We start from the raw sequence: 19,058 nt of genomic DNA on the forward strand, positions 1-19,058 counted from the left end.
ACGTAAAAAAAGCACAACTTAAAACACTGTAGTAAATGTTGATACATTTTTTAAATAAAATGTTACAAGTATGAAATGGAATCTATATAGCTTGCAATAATGACCAAATAAATTTGCCATAATCATTTGGCAATAAAAATAATAAAATTCAACATTAACTTGTTTACTTATTTCAATATTAATTTTAATAAAGATTACATATGCACATATAAATGCAGTTCTTCCAACACAATCCGTTTTATTAAAGCCACACACCCTAATTTTCATAGTAAATTTAAGTATAAATTAGAAACATATTTTATCTATGCTAATTAGAATATAGCTGGTTGTTACAAGGCAGAAACCCGTCCGTTTGCGCTTTAAAATAAAAAAATAATAGCGTCTGTCGAATGGGACGTATACGTCCCGATATCATACTTTCGGTTGTAAATTTGGTATGCGAATCAGTACTACGCGCATGCGTACTGAAAACCGGAACATAAACAAACATGGAGAAATCGAATCGCGTGCGAAAGACCTATAATGAGAATAAAGAGAGTAAAAAGGGCAGCAGAAAGAAATATGAACAGTCGCAGCATATTGTTAGGATGGGGAAATATGCATTCGATCGCTGGCAAGCAGCTAAAACGAAGGAATGTTTGAAAACAAACAATGAAATGGCCATGTACCTGTTGGATTTGTGGTAAGTTCGCGAGTTGGTTTTGAAAACAATGAAACATGCGAGAATTAGTTTTATTTGGCATAAATATTGAACTTTGATTGAATAAATAATTAGTTCTACCACATAGCTATTGATTTGAATCATTTTCAGCCGTTACAGTGGAATATATATCGATAATTCATCGTGAATGGTTTACGGGGCCCCCGACGGGGGAATTTAGATACATGCCATTAAAAATGTAAACACAATGGAGTTTATATATTTATAAGAATAGAAATTAGAAGAAACTAACTGATCATGTTTGATGCTTATTTCATACCACATGAATTGATTTTAAAAGTCATTATTTTGCTGTAAATGTTCCAATTTGTTTATAAAATTCTCGAATTCATGTAATCAAAAACCAATATAGGGTGTATTTTCTATGTCTTTTGTGTTTGTACAGCATTATTAAGATGTGAACTATCTTTAACCCTTTCAGTGCGGGAACCGAATTTTGAAGGCCTTTGCAAACAGTTTGGATCCAGATGAGACGCCACAAAACGTGGCGTCTCATCAGGATCCAAACTGTTTGCTATTCTGACAGTATTCTTTGAAAAAAATCAAAGAAAATGCTAATTTTAGAAATTCAGCAGACAACATTTTAGCAGACGACAAATTTTTCATCATGCAAAGGGTTAAATTACTTTTAAGGGAGGCTAGTCAAAGAAGTGAGGAACTGCGGCATGAAACGCCAGTGAAAAAAACTGTAGTTTTGCAGTCAACACCAGTTGCAAGCACAAGTAAACCACCAGAATTGAAAATGTCTGATATTTCTGCATCAGAAAAGGAATCCTCAGAAAAGTGAGTAGTAAGAATAAATGAATAGTAAAATAAAATAGCCTTCAATATCAATTTAGCAAAATTACAAGCAAACACTCAGTTGATTTTCTGTACATAGATACAATAATTTGAGAAAAAGGAGTGACATTTTATTCTGTAAAGGGGGGGGGGGTCTGTAGTAAATCAAAGATTTATTTAAAAAAAGTAGTTCTACAAAATCTGAGGTTGATGAATTTCAGATTTGTACAGGACACTGTTTTTGCTTCATTTCACAGGTCGTCTGAGCCAGAAGATGAAGGACGCTCCTCAACAAGTTCATATTCTGATATAGAGGAGAGATACCTTGAAAAGGCTAGACTAACAGAGGGGTCAGTGTTGGAGTAAGTAAAGCACTGGAATTTTGAATATGCCAAGAAATTTTTTCACAAGTTGTATAGCTTAATTAATATAGAAAACAACAGATGTTAAATTTGAAATAAAAATCATGTACCATACAGACTGCTATATGCAAACAGAGGGCTTATAAATTCAGAACAGTACAGGACCAAACCAGTCTACATATTAAGGACATTCATTCAGATCAGGATCCAAACTTTTCACTAACATTTTGTGCTTTTTAAGTTTAGAAGGTTTTGGTATAGATCTTATAGCATAATGAACAGTATACTTGTGAATCAATCAATGCAAACCTTGCATGTGCTATTATAAATCTTGTATGTCACATATGCTCTTACACATACTATTTTGTTTATTTTATAATAATTTATTTAATTACTGAATATCCTAATTTTAGCATTACATATAAAGTGTTGGAACCGGAAAAGGAAGATGTCAGCTATCGCCCCACATTGAGTGAGGAAGAAGATGCCATGGAGGATGTTGACATCAATTCAGATGAAGATGTGGACTTTTCCTTTGACATATCAATAAGGTACCTGGCACATTGTTTGAGGTTCATTGGTGGGATAGATTGATAATAATGTGAATGATCAAGTTTGATAGGAATGTGAATGATCAATATATCTTATTATGTCCATTGTAAGCAGTCTTATTTTCACTATATACATTGTCTGGATACTGTGAATTGGCTTTTATCTATCACGGTAGTTCTTTCATTATTTTTGTGAAAGGCTGTTATTTCGAAAGTTTTCATTATTATTTCATGCCGTAATACAAATGTGTGTGTATCATCTTAGGGAGGCTGATGAAGACAATGACCACATGGAGATTATTGAGGCTGGAGACTTGATCTTTGATGTCAGTGAGGAGAAGGAAGCAGACCAACCAGAAGAAGAAGAGATAACAACAGAGGCTGACAGACAAGAGGAGGTGGTGGACTTAGTAAGGGAGAGGAAATGTATTGCGTTTGACAGAAATCTATTAGAACTGGCAAGACTAAAGGTGACAAGTGTGTGTGACAGGAAAAACTGCAGGAGTAATGTAAAGATGACTACCAAACGGGTTGGATCAAGTACAACAATTCAATGGGTATGTAGTTGTTGTATAATAGTATATACGTTTAGAGATTTGAGCAAACGAAGCTTTTATCTTATAATAATCTGCAGAAACAATATATTATATCAGTCATTTATCTAACTTTTAAGCTTCATAGAGAAAGAAAAAAATATGACTTAATATGTAATTGTATACAGAGCTTTATGACACTTTTCTAGTTATTTAAGAGTTATCATTAGCTCCCTTTCATTAAAAGATTTTACAATATCATTTCAGAAGTGTGAAGCAAAAGCACACCTAGTGAAGCAGTGGTCGAGTCAGCCAGTTGTAAGGAAGAAACCAGCGGGTAACATTATTCTGTCCACTGCCATCCTCGTTAGTGGTAACAACTATGAGAAAGTGAGACTGCTGGCTACAGTGATGAACTTGAACATAACGCCATCCACTCAACACCATCAGTACCTGTCTCACCATGGTATTCCCATCATAAAGGAAGAGTTTGACGAGATGATAAGAAGGAATAGGGAGACGTATGCTGGTCACGAGGTAGTAATAATGGGTAAGTGTGTTTCTGTTTATAATGTAGTTACTATCATTGCTCCAGTTTAGAATGTAATAACTATAATTGCTTGTAAATTTGTCTAAAGACATCATACATGTATTATGTTGGTACAGTTCAGTGTTTGCATGGACGTGTATTTATTTTTGTGCAGACTCTTAGTCTATGCACTACTTTTGTATAAAAAATACTATGTTTAAATTCAATGGCTTTATTTTGACAGTAACTCAAAAATATAACATTATTTATATGATATCTTTAAAGAAAAGGTGATTTTCAGTAACAACCTGAAATTATGAATATTAGTTCAATAAACATGTCATTACATTTCTGAAAATATTTAGGTGATGGGAGAATGGACTCGCCAGGATTCTCGGCACAGTATTGTACTTACACTGTGATGACACATGACAGCAAAGACCTCCTGGCTTGTGTCATAGTGAACAAACGAGAAACCAACATGACGTCTACACTAATGGAGCCAGAAGGCCTGAAGCGCTGCCTAAAACAACTTCTAGATGCTGGCATCTTTGTCAAAGAACTTGTAACTGATGCAAGCACCACAATATCATCAATGATTGGTAAGTTACACATACTAGACAAGCCTGAACATAAAGTGCTTTTTATTGTTTATCTTACTGTAGGCTACCCCTTTGTGACTGAGGAGCACATCGACACAAAATTGCATCTACCGTTTCAGTGCCCTGTGTTGTTATAAGAGGCGACAATGGGTTTAAAGGATTGGAGTCTATGCATCTCTTAGCTCAAGCAGGTTTGGTGGTTTTGACCCCTGGTGTTGCTTTAACTAATTAACCCTTTGCATGCTGGGAAATTTGTCGTCTGCTAAAATGTCGTCTGCTGAATTTGTAAAATAAGCATTTTCTTCATTTTTTTCAAAAAATACTATCAGAATAGCAAACAGTTTGGATCCAGATGAGACGCCACGTTCTGTGGCGTCTCATCTGGATCCAAACTGTTTGCAAAGGCCTTTAAAATCCGGTTCCTGCACTGAAAGGGTTAACAACCAAGGTTAGCCAAAACGTATTTCCTGTGTGGCGGCAAAAAAAATGATTGGTGTGCTGTAAAACTGCACAAATAACTAATATTGATGTTTACTACTTTAATTTAAACTGGAAACATTGTATACACTACATGATCCCAAAGGACCAGAAATATAACAACACTGAATCGAAGCACGGGTTGACTTTTTACAGCTGCCACACAGACACTTACCGACTGCTTTTGTGAAAGTAAATATAAAATGAAAAAGTGGCCTCAATGGAAGCATAAACTGCATTCAAAAAATATAATAGCAGACAAGGTTGATTGGGTCTGTTCATGAGTGGTAATAGAAAATGCGACACCTCACACCACCTAGCACCGGCTTAAGCAGAATTGTGTTATAACAAAAATTGTATATACATGTAATTATATTGCAGCTAAAGAGTACCAACATATCACACACTCATTCGACATGTGGCATGGTGGAAAGAACTTTGGCAGAAAATTAGCTGGGGTAAGTTGACAGTGCACACAAAACCACACTTGTAAATAAGTATTGCTTGCAAGATGACTAGGTTTTTAGAAGTATTTGAGTGATGTTAACCTTGCTTTATGCACATCAGAAAATTGGAACATGTATCCTCATCTGGATCTGCGCCAGTGTTTTCATTTTTACTAAGTTAACCAATTTATTGTCTCGATAAGATTTAGCTGTTGTTATCGGGAATATCTGTTCTACAAATTATGGCCTAAATTGAACCATGTGCAGACGGGACATAAAGACATACAAGGCAAACAATAATCACTGCTGACTATTTATCTAAAGGGAGATATAAAAGAGCGTCACTTGTTATGTCTAAATTTTCTTACAGGTTGCTGCCGAGGCAAAGAATAAGGAGCTACGACCATGGGTACCCGATATAGTAAACCACTTTTGGTACAGTTGCAGTTCATGTGATGGTGATGCAGACTTGCTCGAGGTATTTTTGTATGCCCCTTTGAAGAAGAGGGGGTATATTGCTTTGCTCATGTCGGTCGGTCGGTCCGTCGTCCACCAGGTGGTTTTCAGACGATAACTCAAGAACGCTTGGGCCTAGGATCATGAAACTTCATAGGTACATTGATCATGACTTGCAGATGACCCCTTTTGATTTTGAGGTCACTAGGTCAAGGGTCAAGGTCACGGTGACCCGAAATAGTAAAATGGTTTCCGGATGATAACTCAAGAATGCATACGCCTAGGATCATAAAACTTCATGGGTAGATTGATCATGACTCGCAGATGACCCCTAATGATTTTGAGGTCACTAGGTCAAAGGTCAAGGTCATGGTGACCCGAAATAGTAAAATGGTTTTCGGATGATAACTCAAGAACGCAAATGCCTAGGATCATGAAACTTCACACGTAGATTGATCATGACTCGCAGATGACCCCTATTGACTTTGAGGTCACAAGGTCAAAGGTCAAGGTCATGGTGACCTGAAATAGTAAAATGATTTTGGGATGATAACTCAAGAACGCTTTTGCCTAGGATCATGACACTTCATAGGTACATTGATCGTGACTCACAGATGATCCCTATTGATTTTCAGGTCACTAGGTCAAAGGTCAAGGTCACAGTGACAAAAAACGTATTCACACAATGGCTGCCACTACAACGGACAGCCCATATGGGGGGCATGCATGTTTTACAAACAGCCCTTGTTCCAAATATATTTAAGCTGACTTAAGTGAAAATCCACATGGTAGTGAATATATTGGCCTTTGTGTGAAGGATTTTAAAATTATTAATTTTAAAGATACATGACTTACATGTATACATACTCCTTTGTATCTCATGCCCATGGTATAGTGAAATATTACAGTTTAATTCTCTTATTTAGTTCAATTTTTCTGCAATATTGATAGCCACCAAGCATATTAAACATTTACCCTTTGCATGCTGGGATATTTGTCGTCTGCTATTGGTGTCTGCTGAATTTCAAAAATAATAATTTTCTTCACTTTTTTCAAAGACCATTATCAGAATAGCAAACAGTTTGGATACTTATCAGACGCCACTTTTTGTGGCATCTGATCTTTATACAAACTGTTTGCAAAGGCCTTTTAAGTTCGGTTCCAGCGCTTAACGGGTTAATGCTAAGCAACAGGTTCCATAAAAGGAAAGCAATTTATTTTTATCAATTTTTTTCAGGACAAGTTGGTAGGGATTCTTCATCACGTTGTCGATGACCATGTATTTCCTTTGGGTGAATGTGAGCATGGAGAGTTGCAAGAAGATCCCTCCAAACCCTATATTGAATCTGGGAGTCCTGCTCATATAGCTTTGACAAAAGCAGTGATGGACGCTCGCTTCATAAATAATCTGCCATTCTTCAAGAACTTTCGGTAAGTATTTATAGTGATGTTTGATAAATATATGGTTATATGAAAATGTTTATGAAATGTTATATATTCAAACTTTTAGTGCATGCAATATAACAAACAAATGGGTATGAAATTATCTTTCATTATAAATTTTAACTTTATATGCGCAAAGCTTATGCAGCAGTCAATTGATAACAACATTGGAACTTGCCAGTGATGTGACTTATCTGATGTCACGTCACTTCTGAGCTAACATTACTGGTGTCCAAACAGCATACAATCACAATTGTTTGTATATATTTTTTCAGCCATACTGGCGAGTTAGAAACGTTCCATGAACACATACTGATGTACGCTGCAAAAAGATTTGCATACACGTGAGTACACAAATGATCTCCTCAGATGCACTGCCTTGGTCGAAAAAGTGCCTTACAGCGAAATTGACTAGTTTGGATCCAGACCACCCTATACTGAATTACGGTCTGATCAGGATTCAAACTGTTTGCTTCGAAACACATTAAATGAAATTATTCCTGAACAATGACTGTTTAGATTTTTTTCAAAGCCCGCTTTTTGCTTGATGTGGCACAAATGCATATCACATTAATATTTATTTTGAATGTTTGAATATTTGGTTTTTTGAGATATAAATTTAAAATTTATTTTGTTTGTAATAGCAAGTGATATAAAGTATATTCTGAATCTTAAAATTTATGAAAAGGGGTTTATTTATTTACAGCCACCCTGTTTACAAAGCAAGGAACTATTTAGCCTGCCTTGACTACCAAGCACACAAGGAGAGAAAGGTGTTGACTGACAAGGATGGAAAACCTAGGTAAGCATTTCGGCTCAACATTATGATGGTTGTGTAGTGCCCAGATCTAGAGAAGGGTATTAAGAATTGCTCTAAATATGTTGACAAAAGTTGGAACCCTCTTTGATGGTATGAGCCAGGTCACATACACGATAGCGACTATTTTGGATCTAGATCAGCATGCATTTGAAAACAGTCTGATAAGGATCCAAATTATAATTTGATATTCAGTCAGTACTTCTTAAGATTTTAAGCGAACAGTTTGAATCCTGATCAGATTGCGCTTGAAAAGCACACACTGATTTCTGGATCTAAACTGGTCGCAATCACCTAAGTCCCTTTTTCCGTGACGCGGCTCATTTGCCCAGTTTTTGCAGTTTAAGCCTTCCTACGGGCATTCTTATGGTTTTGTCACTAACTGAATTCGGTTTTACTAACGATCAATCTATTCTTAATAGAGCCTAAACAGCTAGTCATTACATGTGATTGGACAGCCAGAGATCTGTATGTTTGAAAAAGACCCAATCAAACCGTGTCTGCTATTATATTTATTGGATGCAGTTGGTGCTTCCAAAGGAGCAACTTTTCCAGTTTATATTACTGTTGTTAACAGATACTATTTGTCCAGCTGTTGTGCATAATAACCAGATCATAGTTGGACATTTCACAGTTTTGATTTGATGGGCTCAGTCTGAATAATTCAATATAACAATGATAACACACATTTCTTGTTGTTTCAGACAGCACAGAAAGTACTCCAAAAGGGGGCATAAGTACACGACCTTCGCTGTGAAAGAGAAGAAGACGTACACATATGTGCCGAACATGATTCATAAAGTGGTACAGCATTTTGCTGTATGTGCCGAGCCACTGACGGCGCCGGTCAAGATGTCGCCAACAGACCCAAGGAAGAAAAGGAAAACCTTGGGGTCTCCAGATACCCCACCACCGACCAGCTCTCTGGCAAAGCAGTCAAGGTTTAAATTGGAGCTGGAATAAACATTGCACATTAACTTGTGTGTTACTGAAGAATGATTGTGAAGATAATGATACTGATTCTTTGCCATTTGTCAGTGTATATTTGTTGTCAGTAAGTGTTAATGGACAATTTCATTCTTTAGATATTAATTGTTACCAACTTTCATTTTAGTGTTGCCTGCTACAAAGTAGCTACATATATAGGGATCACTTCTCAATCATCTTTCTATCTGTCTTTCACACTTTTGTCCCAACCATATCTCTTAAGTATTGATGGCATCAATGTTAATCTTGATACAGAAATAGAGCTCTTTGAGAAGTGCATTGAAAAAGAACCATAACTCTGGGATTTCCCACTTTTAAATTATTTCTTTTGTTCAAAAACCTTGTCCACACAATAACTTTAAAAGCTGGTCACTTCTTAAAATGATAAAACTAATTTAGAGGAGGTGCAATGACAAAGAACTATAACTCTAGTAGGTCTTATATTTGAATTACCTCCCTTTTCCTAAACCCTGTCCAGACGGTTACTCTAAAAGTATAAAAGGTTGGAGTGTGTAACTTTGTAAAATGATTAAGCAAATTGGGGAAAAAAAAGGAGTTATAAGGAACCATAACTCTACTTTTTGTATTATTTCCCTTTTAAAAAAAGCTGTATTTTTTAATTGCCTCTAATCAGGCAACTGACACGATTACTTATCACCCTTTTTGCTTCAACATGTTTGTTATGTATACGAATACTTTATATAATGTAAAGTATTTTAATACAGTTATTGAGCATTTATTATTTCATTAACATAACAAGATCACACGAAAAATGCCTGGAGATGACTTGCTTGGGATGTCAGTATCGGATCACTTATGAAAGCGACCCTGAATTTAGTTTTTGGGCACATACAAAATAACATGCATAACAGATGGAAAACAGTAAGCATTTTAAAGCAATGGTTTATCCTCTGAAGGCATTTCTTGTGTGACATTGTTTTATAAACATTGATTGATGTTGTCAGATGAAGATCTTGCATGGATGGGGATTTGGGTCGCTTGTTACATGTTGACGATGTAAGCTTAACAAATACTGTCTTTGGGACAGTACCACTTTAAGAGGTCACAATGTTGCATGGATTTCCTTCAAACTTTGTCACAATGATAAACTAAGTAAAAGAAAAGTCCAGGTCCTATCTAAGTAGTGACCTTTAAAACTAGGTCACAAGGTCAAATCATAGAAAAACTGAACTACACTGAAGGCCTCAAATGTAGGTCAAGTTCCAATATAACATTGAAGTTGTAAGGTCCAATCATAGAATCTCTTGTAACAATCCGTGTTCAAAATGCTTTGCCCAGCTTTTTAGATATTTCAATAGCAAGCATCCTTGAAAAACACTGTTTACTGCCAGATATGTATTCTCTCACGATGCAAAACACCCAGACCCCTGCGTCCCAATGTCAACACTAGTCTTATACTTGTTATATTATGTGTCTGGTTCATTTTTATACGCCTTTTTTCAAAACGGGACGTATAAGATAACCCTTGGCGTCCACAGCAGTGTCCGCTCTCTAATTCAAATAATTTTCATCAGATCTTCACCAAACTTGGTCAGAAGTTGTATCTAGACAATGTCTATGTCACGTTTGAACATGGGTCATTCCGGGTTAAAAACTAGGTCACTGGGTCACTTAGTGCATTTCAAGGATTTAGCATGGTGTCCGCTTATTGAAATACTTTTCATCTGATCTTCACCAAATTAGGTCAGAAGTTGTGTCTAGATGATATATAGGTCAAGTTAAAATATGGGTCATGCTGGGTCAAAAAAATAAGTGACATGGTCACTTAGTGCGTTTAAAACAATCACCATTGTGTATTTTACCCTAGTCCATTAATTGTGATATACACTTTTTTCGCCAAATTTCCTTCGTGCTTTCCATGATTAAGGAAATTGACAGTCGGTATTTTATTTATGGGTATTGTTCAAAACCTTCAAACGGGCGTATCTTGTGACAGTTTGGCATTCTTGTTTAGCTCTGACAATGTGAGGTTTTGTGATTGCTTCCGCTGTTAATCAATATCACCGTTAATACTCCAGCGCTTTCTTTTTTGCTTTGATTTTCACCAAACTTTTTGAGAAGTTGTATCCCAATGAAATATCAACTTTGAATATGGGTCATGGTGGGTGTGAAACTAGGTCACTAGGTCAAATAAAAAAATCTTGTTACCACTTCATAGACCACAATTTTGCTCCAATCTCGTGAAAGTTGGTCAAAATATTTGTTTAATGATTTTAAGGTCAAGTTGGAATATGGGTCATGTTGAAAATAAAAAGGTCACTTGGTCAAATGATACACAACTTTGTTACCGCTCTAGAGACCACACTTTTGCTTTAATCTTCATGAAAGTTGGTCACAATTTATGTTTTGATGATTTAAAGGTCAAGTTTGAATGTTGGTCATGTGGGATCAAAACGAGTTCAAATGATAAGAAAACCTTGCTGATAATCCAGAGGCCATAATTTTGCTGATAACAGATGAGAGCAGGATCTATGATCCTCTTGTACATTTATCAAAGGGTTTTTAAATTATTTAGCTCAACTATTCACCATAATCAGATAACACATCGCACCCAATACCAACCAATTATCTCCCTTTATAAAACATATTTCTCATTTCATATTAACTTCCTTTTATATATTCAAATTGAATTTTTGTATAAAATGTGCTCCTGGTGGGAGTTGTTAAAATTTCTTGTTATGTTTTTACTAGAATACAACTGAAAAAAATGGATACACTTTTGTCTTTTATTTACACAGTATTTATACAGATACACAATTGTTCAGTAAAACCGCCCAGGAATGTATCCAACATACTGTCCTGTAGGAGATGGGTACTGTGCTCTGATCCTCAGGACACAGCAACTCGGTATAACTCTCCTAACCCCTGCTCCCAGACGTCCCCACCTCCACAACTTGAATTTCCGGTATGCACAATGCCGGTAACGCTTGTGGGCATCCTCAATTCTTTCGCGCCGCCTTGCCAACACTGCCCTGTAATAAGTGTGGCCTAAAGCAAGGACCTGTGGATCCAACACTAGTCTGTCAATCTCCTGAATTGAGAAAAATTATAAATTATAAACAATTGCTTGAGAAATAGAGGTAGGGCACAATTATCCTAAATGTGCAATTAAGACGATAAGTCTTGATGGTCCAAACAAGTATGGTAAACCTGGTTTAGGCTGTAGACTGATTTTTAGCGCAGAGTGTTCTAAATCAAAACTGGTCGTTATAATTTATTCATACCTAGTTTCAAAACCAAAGCATGCACTAGTGTTGTTATTGACTGCAGCAATGGCGGCCTGTGTGATCAATGGCAGTGGGAAGATTTCACCTGAACTAGCATTTTATAGATTCTCTCAGACTGCAGTCAAAGGGCATCAGCTGAAGACTATGCATTGCTATAGTGCCATTTTTGCTTCAAATGGCTCAAGTGGGACAATACTGATACAAAATATGTGCAATTTTTTTAAAGTAACATTAGACTATAGTTTTGAGTTCATGTAACTAACAGTTTTGAACTTTTGATCCAGTTGAGTTTCTTACGAATTTAGTATTCAACCTTGCCCATTATACATGATTTAGAGAAATGTTGATTTAATGAAACTTACAGCTCTAGTTGAAACACAGTTTCTTGGAAGGCATTTACAACAGACATTCTCTAGGTCTGTCGCCATTGCCCTGCAGTTACCACATGTACACCATGCAGGTTGCAGTGGTTCTGGTGTAGGTGGAGGGTTGTCACCGGCCTGTGCACCCTCGCACAGATCGATCACAAGTCCTGGCTCTCTATCAATCAGTTTTAGGACAAGTTCTCGGAGCTCGTCGACAGGCATGTCTTTAACTACATCCTGAAAATATATAATATGTAGATGTTTATCGACATGTCCAAACCATACAAAATTTTAAGTGTCATTATTTAGGTTCCACATATTGTCTTAAGTCTTATTTTATCATATTGATGAGTGATAGTGTTGACAACTACACGTCTATTATGATTTATATAACAGCCAATTGAAACCATGCACAACAAGGCCGTTGAATAATGAGGACAATTTTTTGTCAGTACACCATTGTATAATCTTTATCCTGTGGGGATAAAGTCTATGTTAACCAATGATTATGTGTCCTGGCCTTAAATTGAAAGAGACCAGGGCCCACTATCTCTGAACCAAAGCCCCGGGTAGCTTTCCGTGCAGTTACATTTGTCATTTCCCCCACTATCCTGATGCTGAAGTATGTATTTCAAGTGACAGCTGTATTATATGTTCAATCCTATTTAGTATTATTTATTTTTTATGTAATTACCCTCATCTGTTGCTTCCTCTCAGCCCACAATGCCTCAAGACGTTCTTTGTCACTTCTCGCAATTCTGACTTCATCTCCACGACCTCTACCACCACGACCTCTACCTCTACGCCTGCCTCCTACTCGACCCCTAGCAACACCACGACCTCTTTCTACTCCACCGCCTATAATGTTAAGACATATTGTTTTATTAGTGTTTTGTTACCTGTCACTCACTTGGCATTTGCATCAACTTCAAGGGGGAGCAAAAAAAAACACAAAACAATTTGTAAAGTTCTTTCATGTATTTGATGTGGATATATTTTGTTTACAAATGAGGCACGTCACTGGAAAAGGGACCTTTATACGATTGCAACCAATTTAATCGATCCAGATCAGCCTGCTCTTGAAAGTACAGTCAGATCAGGATCGAAACTGTTTGCTCAACATCTGTATTGTTCAATCTGAATATTGAACAGTGTGGATCAGACTGCGCTTCAAGAACAGGTTGATCTGGATAGCCTTCATGTCCCTTTTGCCATGACATGGCTGAACTATACTTGCAATGAATATATATTATATTATCATTCAAATATTTTTGAAGCATATTCACTGCAGCTCCAATCACCTAGTGTACTCGTACAAAGACCAGAAAATATTTATATATGTAAAGTCTAGAAAGCGAGCAATCTGCTTGGTATTGTGAACTGAGGGATAATCATAATAAATATATTAAAATCAAAAATACCTTCTTCAGCCCGACCACCATTTCCACTTCCACTTGCACTACCCCTTGTTGCACCACGCCCACCACGACTGCTCCGGCCACCACGACTACCTCGTCCACCACGACTACTCCGACCACCACGACTGCCCCGTCCACCATTCCCCCCTCTAAAGCCTAAACTATCCATCGATGTATCTGTATCCTAAGAAAACACTTCTTCATTAACATAATAGCAAAAAATCTCAAATGATATAATAATTTACATGTCTGAAATGGTATAAAGAAATTAGTCAAAATAAATGACACATTGGTATACACGTGGTGCTAATGTGGAGTTTTATTACATTTATAACTAATAAGTATAGTTTATACAGATAGCACTTATTATTTACATCCACCTTTTCTTAAACTAGTGAATTCTTTCGAAAAAAACATGTTCTTTTATTTCCCCGTGGGAGGCCCCAAGCAAATTTTCTACTGTTTCGCAAGGATTTAAAGAATTTGATTGCATAAATATGGCTAACATATATTGCAATCGATAATTCAGAGTCACTTTTATGTGATAATATGCATATGAAACTTATTAATAGTTTCTTAATTGAAATATTTGTAAGAATACAGATGCTACTCACAATGTCCGTTCCACTATCCGCCATGTTTGTTTATTTCTGTAGATGAAACCGGAGGTGTTCCGAATGTGTCATATAACCCGTGATCCTTTGAATTACAAATGCTACTTTCGGTTTTAAAAGCGGGACCGTTTGAAAAATAATAAATAACTTGCTTACTAGGCTTTAGATTTAATAAAATTTTTGCACACTTTCAAATTGAATCTATATTAATTGATTAAAATGTACTTCATTTCAAGGTGTGTGGCTTTAAAAAGCAATGATAGATATATGTGCATTTAATTTTTATGCCCCCGGTAGGGTGGCATATAGTGATCGCACTGTCCGTCAGTCTGTCCATCTGAAATTCCGTCACACTTTGCGTTTAGGTTTTGCGTTTAGGTTTCGAAAAATGTGGAAAAAGGGGGCATAATTATGTCATCCTACGATGACAAGCCTTCTTCTTTGTGATCATTATTTTAATAAGTAAGTTTAAACCTATTTTTTTTTGCATAAACAGCTATTTTAAATACCGGTAATTCTTGATATGCACACAAAAGCAATATTATTTACAAACACACTATCAGACAACTGAATAGTTTACATTTTAGTGTGATACAAATATACACCTTCAGTTTTATGGTATGTGTGTATTGCGTTATAATATATCGTAAATTATTTACACATGGTTCTTGATCACATAAACTTGTGTAAAATATGGATGATTGAACCTGTGGTGTTATCAATATTAACCATCTTTTGATAAACTAGCTACAAATACATGTACATATCTTTTTAAGTGTAACCTATCTATCACAAATCTAAGTGATATGTGTAGTTAACATATTACTCTATGGAATCAATTGAAAACCTTTCAAGAGAAACAACAATAAATTGTTAAACTATCTCTCTTAAACATCAGTTTAGGGGTAAATACCTTCAAAATACCTGAGTCAGGTTAATAATGCTGTGAATACTATTATTATATTAATGAAATATTTCATATTCAGCATGAAAAACAGAAAACAAACACCTACAATTTTTATCAATTATTTAAAACTTAAGATTTAAATTGAAAAAGAAATAGCCCTCAACAATGATACACTTCATATATTTGAACATAAATGGAAACATATTAAACTTTCATAACAAGTCCAGTTTGCTTTCCACCCACTGTATGCAACTCATCTGTTTTCATAAGTATTCTGTTTTTTTTAAACATCTGTCACAAACAACCAAAGAAAAAAATACAGATTTAATTTTTTTTAATCAAAAAGAAACCACAAGGTCAAAAAGTTTATATTAGCATTTCTTGTATAACAATTTTGAACATTATTGCTGCTACATGGTATCACTTTGTATATACATGTATACATTGTATATACATGTATACATTGTATGTCTTATATTGAATAGACAAAAAAAGAAATGTCAAAGCAAATAAATAATAAATCTTTCAATTAAAGTAACAATCACGCTAAAAAATATCGAATATTTCGTTAAATAAAGCTTACCCATAAAAAAATCAATGTTCCTTTTAGCAAAATGCAAAATTTCAACGTTAGTTGTTGTCTGGTAGAATTGATTTAACGAGATACAAAATGCTTGTTTGTATTTTTTTGTGGCCACAAATAATTCCATTTATATCTTCCGTAAAATATCCGAACATTTACGGGCGAACACGAGATTGGATACAGTAAGCGTCGGAAGCATGACGTAGCTCTCATGAATAATCATTCTGTGAAATCAAAATGAATTCTGGGTAACTGGAACTTAGCGAATGCGAAAATGGCTTGTATAAATTATGCAAATGAATGCAACCCGAATGAATCCGATCCTGAATCGAAAGCGAAAGTAGATTACATCGTGGAACGATATTTAGATGCTTAAAACTTGCCGAATGCTTGTAATATAACGTTTTTACATCAATGTTACTTGTTTTAGGGTTTATCGTAATTAACCATCGTATGGTACTACTTGTTGTCGAATGTTTTTATATAGCATAATACAGTAGCTGTATGTATTGGTGAGCGTGATAGTGACTTTAACACAAAAGAGGATATTTTTATGTCCCCCACTATAAGTGGGGGACATATTGTTTTTGCCCTGTCTGTCTGTTGGTCTGTTGGTCTGTTTGCGCCAACTTTAACATTTTGCAATAACTTTTGCTATATTGAAGATAGCAACTTCATATTTGGCATGCATATGTATCTCATGAAGCTGCACATTTTGAGTGGTGAAAGGTCAAGGTCAAGGTCATCCTTCAAGGTCAGAGGTCAAATATATGTGGCCAAAATCGCTCATTTTATGAATACTTTTGCAATATTGAAGATAGCAACTTGATATTTGGCATGCATGTGTATCTCATGGAGCTGCACATTTTGAGTGGTGAAAGGTCAAGGTCATCCTTCAAGGTCAGAGGTCAAATATATGTGGCCCAAATCGCTTATTTTATAAATACTTTTGCAATATTGAAGATAGCAACTTGATATTTGGCATGCATGTGCATCTCATGGAGCTGCACATTTTGATTGGTGAACGGTCAAGGTCAAGGTCATCCTTCAAGGTCAGAGGTCAAATATATGTGGCTTAAATTGCTTATTTTATGAATTCTTTTGCAATATTGAAGATAGCAACTTGATATTTGACATGCATGTGTATCTCATGGAGCTGCACATTTTGAGTGGTGAAAGGTCAATGTCAAGGTCATCCTTCACAAGGTCAAGGTCATCCTTCAAGGTCAAACATCATATAGGGGGACATTGTGTTTCACAAACGCATCTTGTTAAAATATCAACTTTATTATTGAAAATGAAATGCAAATGTTATCATTAAATATAATTTTGTTATTTCCATTATTATTATATTTTTATTGCAATCTGCATAATTTGAATGCACTTATTAAGTAGAGGAAGTTTCAGCTCCATATAAAATTGTATAAGGTCCTGTTGGGCCGTGTTGGCGCATTTGCAGGAGGAATACTAATATAATGTTTAGTTAAACAAACTGCACAGTATTCATTTGTTATTATGGAGATAAAACTATAGACCTTGAACTTCGTCCACATTGTGTATTCCAAATGATTTTAGGGTACATTGTAGGCTTCAGTTTTCAATTACAATTTTTGCTTTATAATTCTTTAAATTAAGTATGCAAGTTTATTTGCATGAATAGGTGTGTGAACATAACTTAATAAATAATGTGAAAATGATCTAAAAAAATTAATTCCACCATAGTCCTGTTACAAAGGTCATGTTCATTTCCATTGTAATTTTCAGAATGATCTTGTAAGGCAGCCATGTCTGAATTATCTGTGTGCAGATTTCTAACATTGCATATATCCTGGTCTATCGTAAGTTGGGTGCCATTGTCATAATTTCATAATTCAATGCAAGTAAGTGATATAATTAATTGTTGTCATATAATTATACTATATATAATAAGAGTGATTTCATTATGCATTTATGACAATGGTACCCAGATCGTATGTCACTGTTCTCTGTGACTCAAATTCGAGGACGAATTCCAACTTGGCAGGGGAGAATGTCACGGTACCGAACTTATTTGGGATTGGTGAAAAGATGTGTAGCGGCCAGGTAAGCTCAGTCGGGAGAGCATTCACCATGTAAGCGAGGTGTCCCTGGTTCGAGTCCCGGATTGGCCGCACACTTTTCACCACCCGGCGACAGTAGCGTTTAACGAGTGTAATTTGATAGTTCTAAGTTGATCAAAAACATTACCATATTTACTTTTGCATAACGTCTGGGCATGCTGAAAAAAGGGCAGTCAGTTATGTTAGAAAATAAATTAAACATATTTAGTACTTACTCGATTATTCCGAGATGCAACACACATTCATTCAGTGCGAAAGGGAAAACAAACACAATCTGACATGCAATACAGCATAACCACAATGTCAGATATGTAAACATATCCCAGTCGCAAGTCTATAACGCCTGCTTTTTTCACATTAAAATCACAGTCTTTCCATTATTTTATTGAAACATGATCATTGATTCATCCAAAGAAATGGCGTAAAATGGTAACAAAACTCAAATTATTATTGTAAGAATGAAAATCACGTCCAACGTCAAATGACAACAATTTTACTTCCGCTAAAGTTGTTGTTGTGATACTGTTTAAAATTCGGATTTTCAAGTCGTTCGAGTACATACATTGGTCTGTGTTTAAAGCGATGATAAATGTTGAAGAAAACATACACATTTGATGAAATTTTGTTTAAATTCGACGAAAACCTCTGAAACATGTCCGCTACGATGCCATTTTTAAGGTGATTTCTTTGGAGTTAAGGGAGGTGTCTATGTCCCTTAACTTTTAAAGAAAAAACGGTGAAACTTGTTTTTTTTTGTTAAACTTTAAATATATATGTTAACCTGATCCAGTGTAGAAAAAAGAAAAATATTGCATAATTAAATTATCTGTTGCCTTAAATTTGTTTTAAAAAACAGTAAAATACAGGTATGTTAAATTGATTATTTTTAAAAGACTTTTTTCACCTCAAAAAAGGCCAGGCCCTTTCTCCAAAATCAGATAAAAAAACACCTGCACTTATCACACATGTTCATAATATTTTGTAAAATTTTAATAATATGTTATCAAAATAGTCATTATTTACCAGTAATAACGGCATCTTTTTCAATATAAGAAACACTATTAACATGCGATTATTATTCCCAATTGAGCCAGTTTTGTGATTAATTTTTTCCCCCAAA

General features: G+C 35.4%; 3 protein-coding genes across 3 annotated transcripts; 2 read left to right on the forward strand and 1 right to left on the reverse strand.

Annotated features, from left to right (window-relative positions):
- The first annotated feature begins 242 nt into the window (after positions 1–242).
- LOC127881544 (uncharacterized) lies at positions 243–7,269 on the forward strand. Its single transcript, XM_052429487.1, has 11 exons — positions 243–682; positions 1,355–1,504; positions 1,759–1,863; positions 2,277–2,414; positions 2,680–2,971; positions 3,215–3,497; positions 3,842–4,078; positions 4,937–5,013; positions 5,372–5,479; positions 6,695–6,888; positions 7,176–7,269. Exons 1-11 carry the CDS (start codon positions 489–491, stop codon positions 7,246–7,248), a joined length of 1,851 nt encoding a protein of 616 aa, XP_052285447.1. The 5' UTR covers positions 243–488; the 3' UTR covers positions 7,249–7,269.
- Positions 7,270–7,580: 311 nt separating this feature from the next.
- Positions 7,581–10,013, forward strand: LOC127874986 (uncharacterized). The gene is made up of 2 exons (XM_052419743.1): positions 7,581–7,702; positions 8,422–10,013. The coding sequence occupies exons 1-2, from the start codon at positions 7,581–7,583 to the stop codon at positions 8,678–8,680; spliced, it is 381 nt and encodes a 126-aa protein (XP_052275703.1). The 3' UTR covers positions 8,681–10,013.
- Positions 10,014–11,486: 1,473 nt separating this feature from the next.
- LOC127875037 (uncharacterized) lies at positions 11,487–14,038 on the reverse strand. The gene is made up of 4 exons (XM_052419876.1): positions 13,739–14,038; positions 13,012–13,175; positions 12,315–12,554; positions 11,487–11,756 (listed from the first exon to the last, which is right to left on the reverse strand). The coding sequence occupies exons 1-4, from the start codon at positions 13,902–13,904 to the stop codon at positions 11,487–11,489; spliced, it is 840 nt and encodes a 279-aa protein (XP_052275836.1). The 5' UTR covers positions 13,905–14,038.
- Positions 14,039–19,058: the final 5,020 nt, after the last annotated feature.

This window comes from Dreissena polymorpha, chromosome 1 (genome assembly GCF_020536995.1).
Source record: "Dreissena polymorpha isolate Duluth1 chromosome 1, UMN_Dpol_1.0, whole genome shotgun sequence".
NCBI lineage: Eukaryota > Metazoa > Mollusca > Bivalvia > Myida > Dreissenidae > Dreissena > Dreissena polymorpha.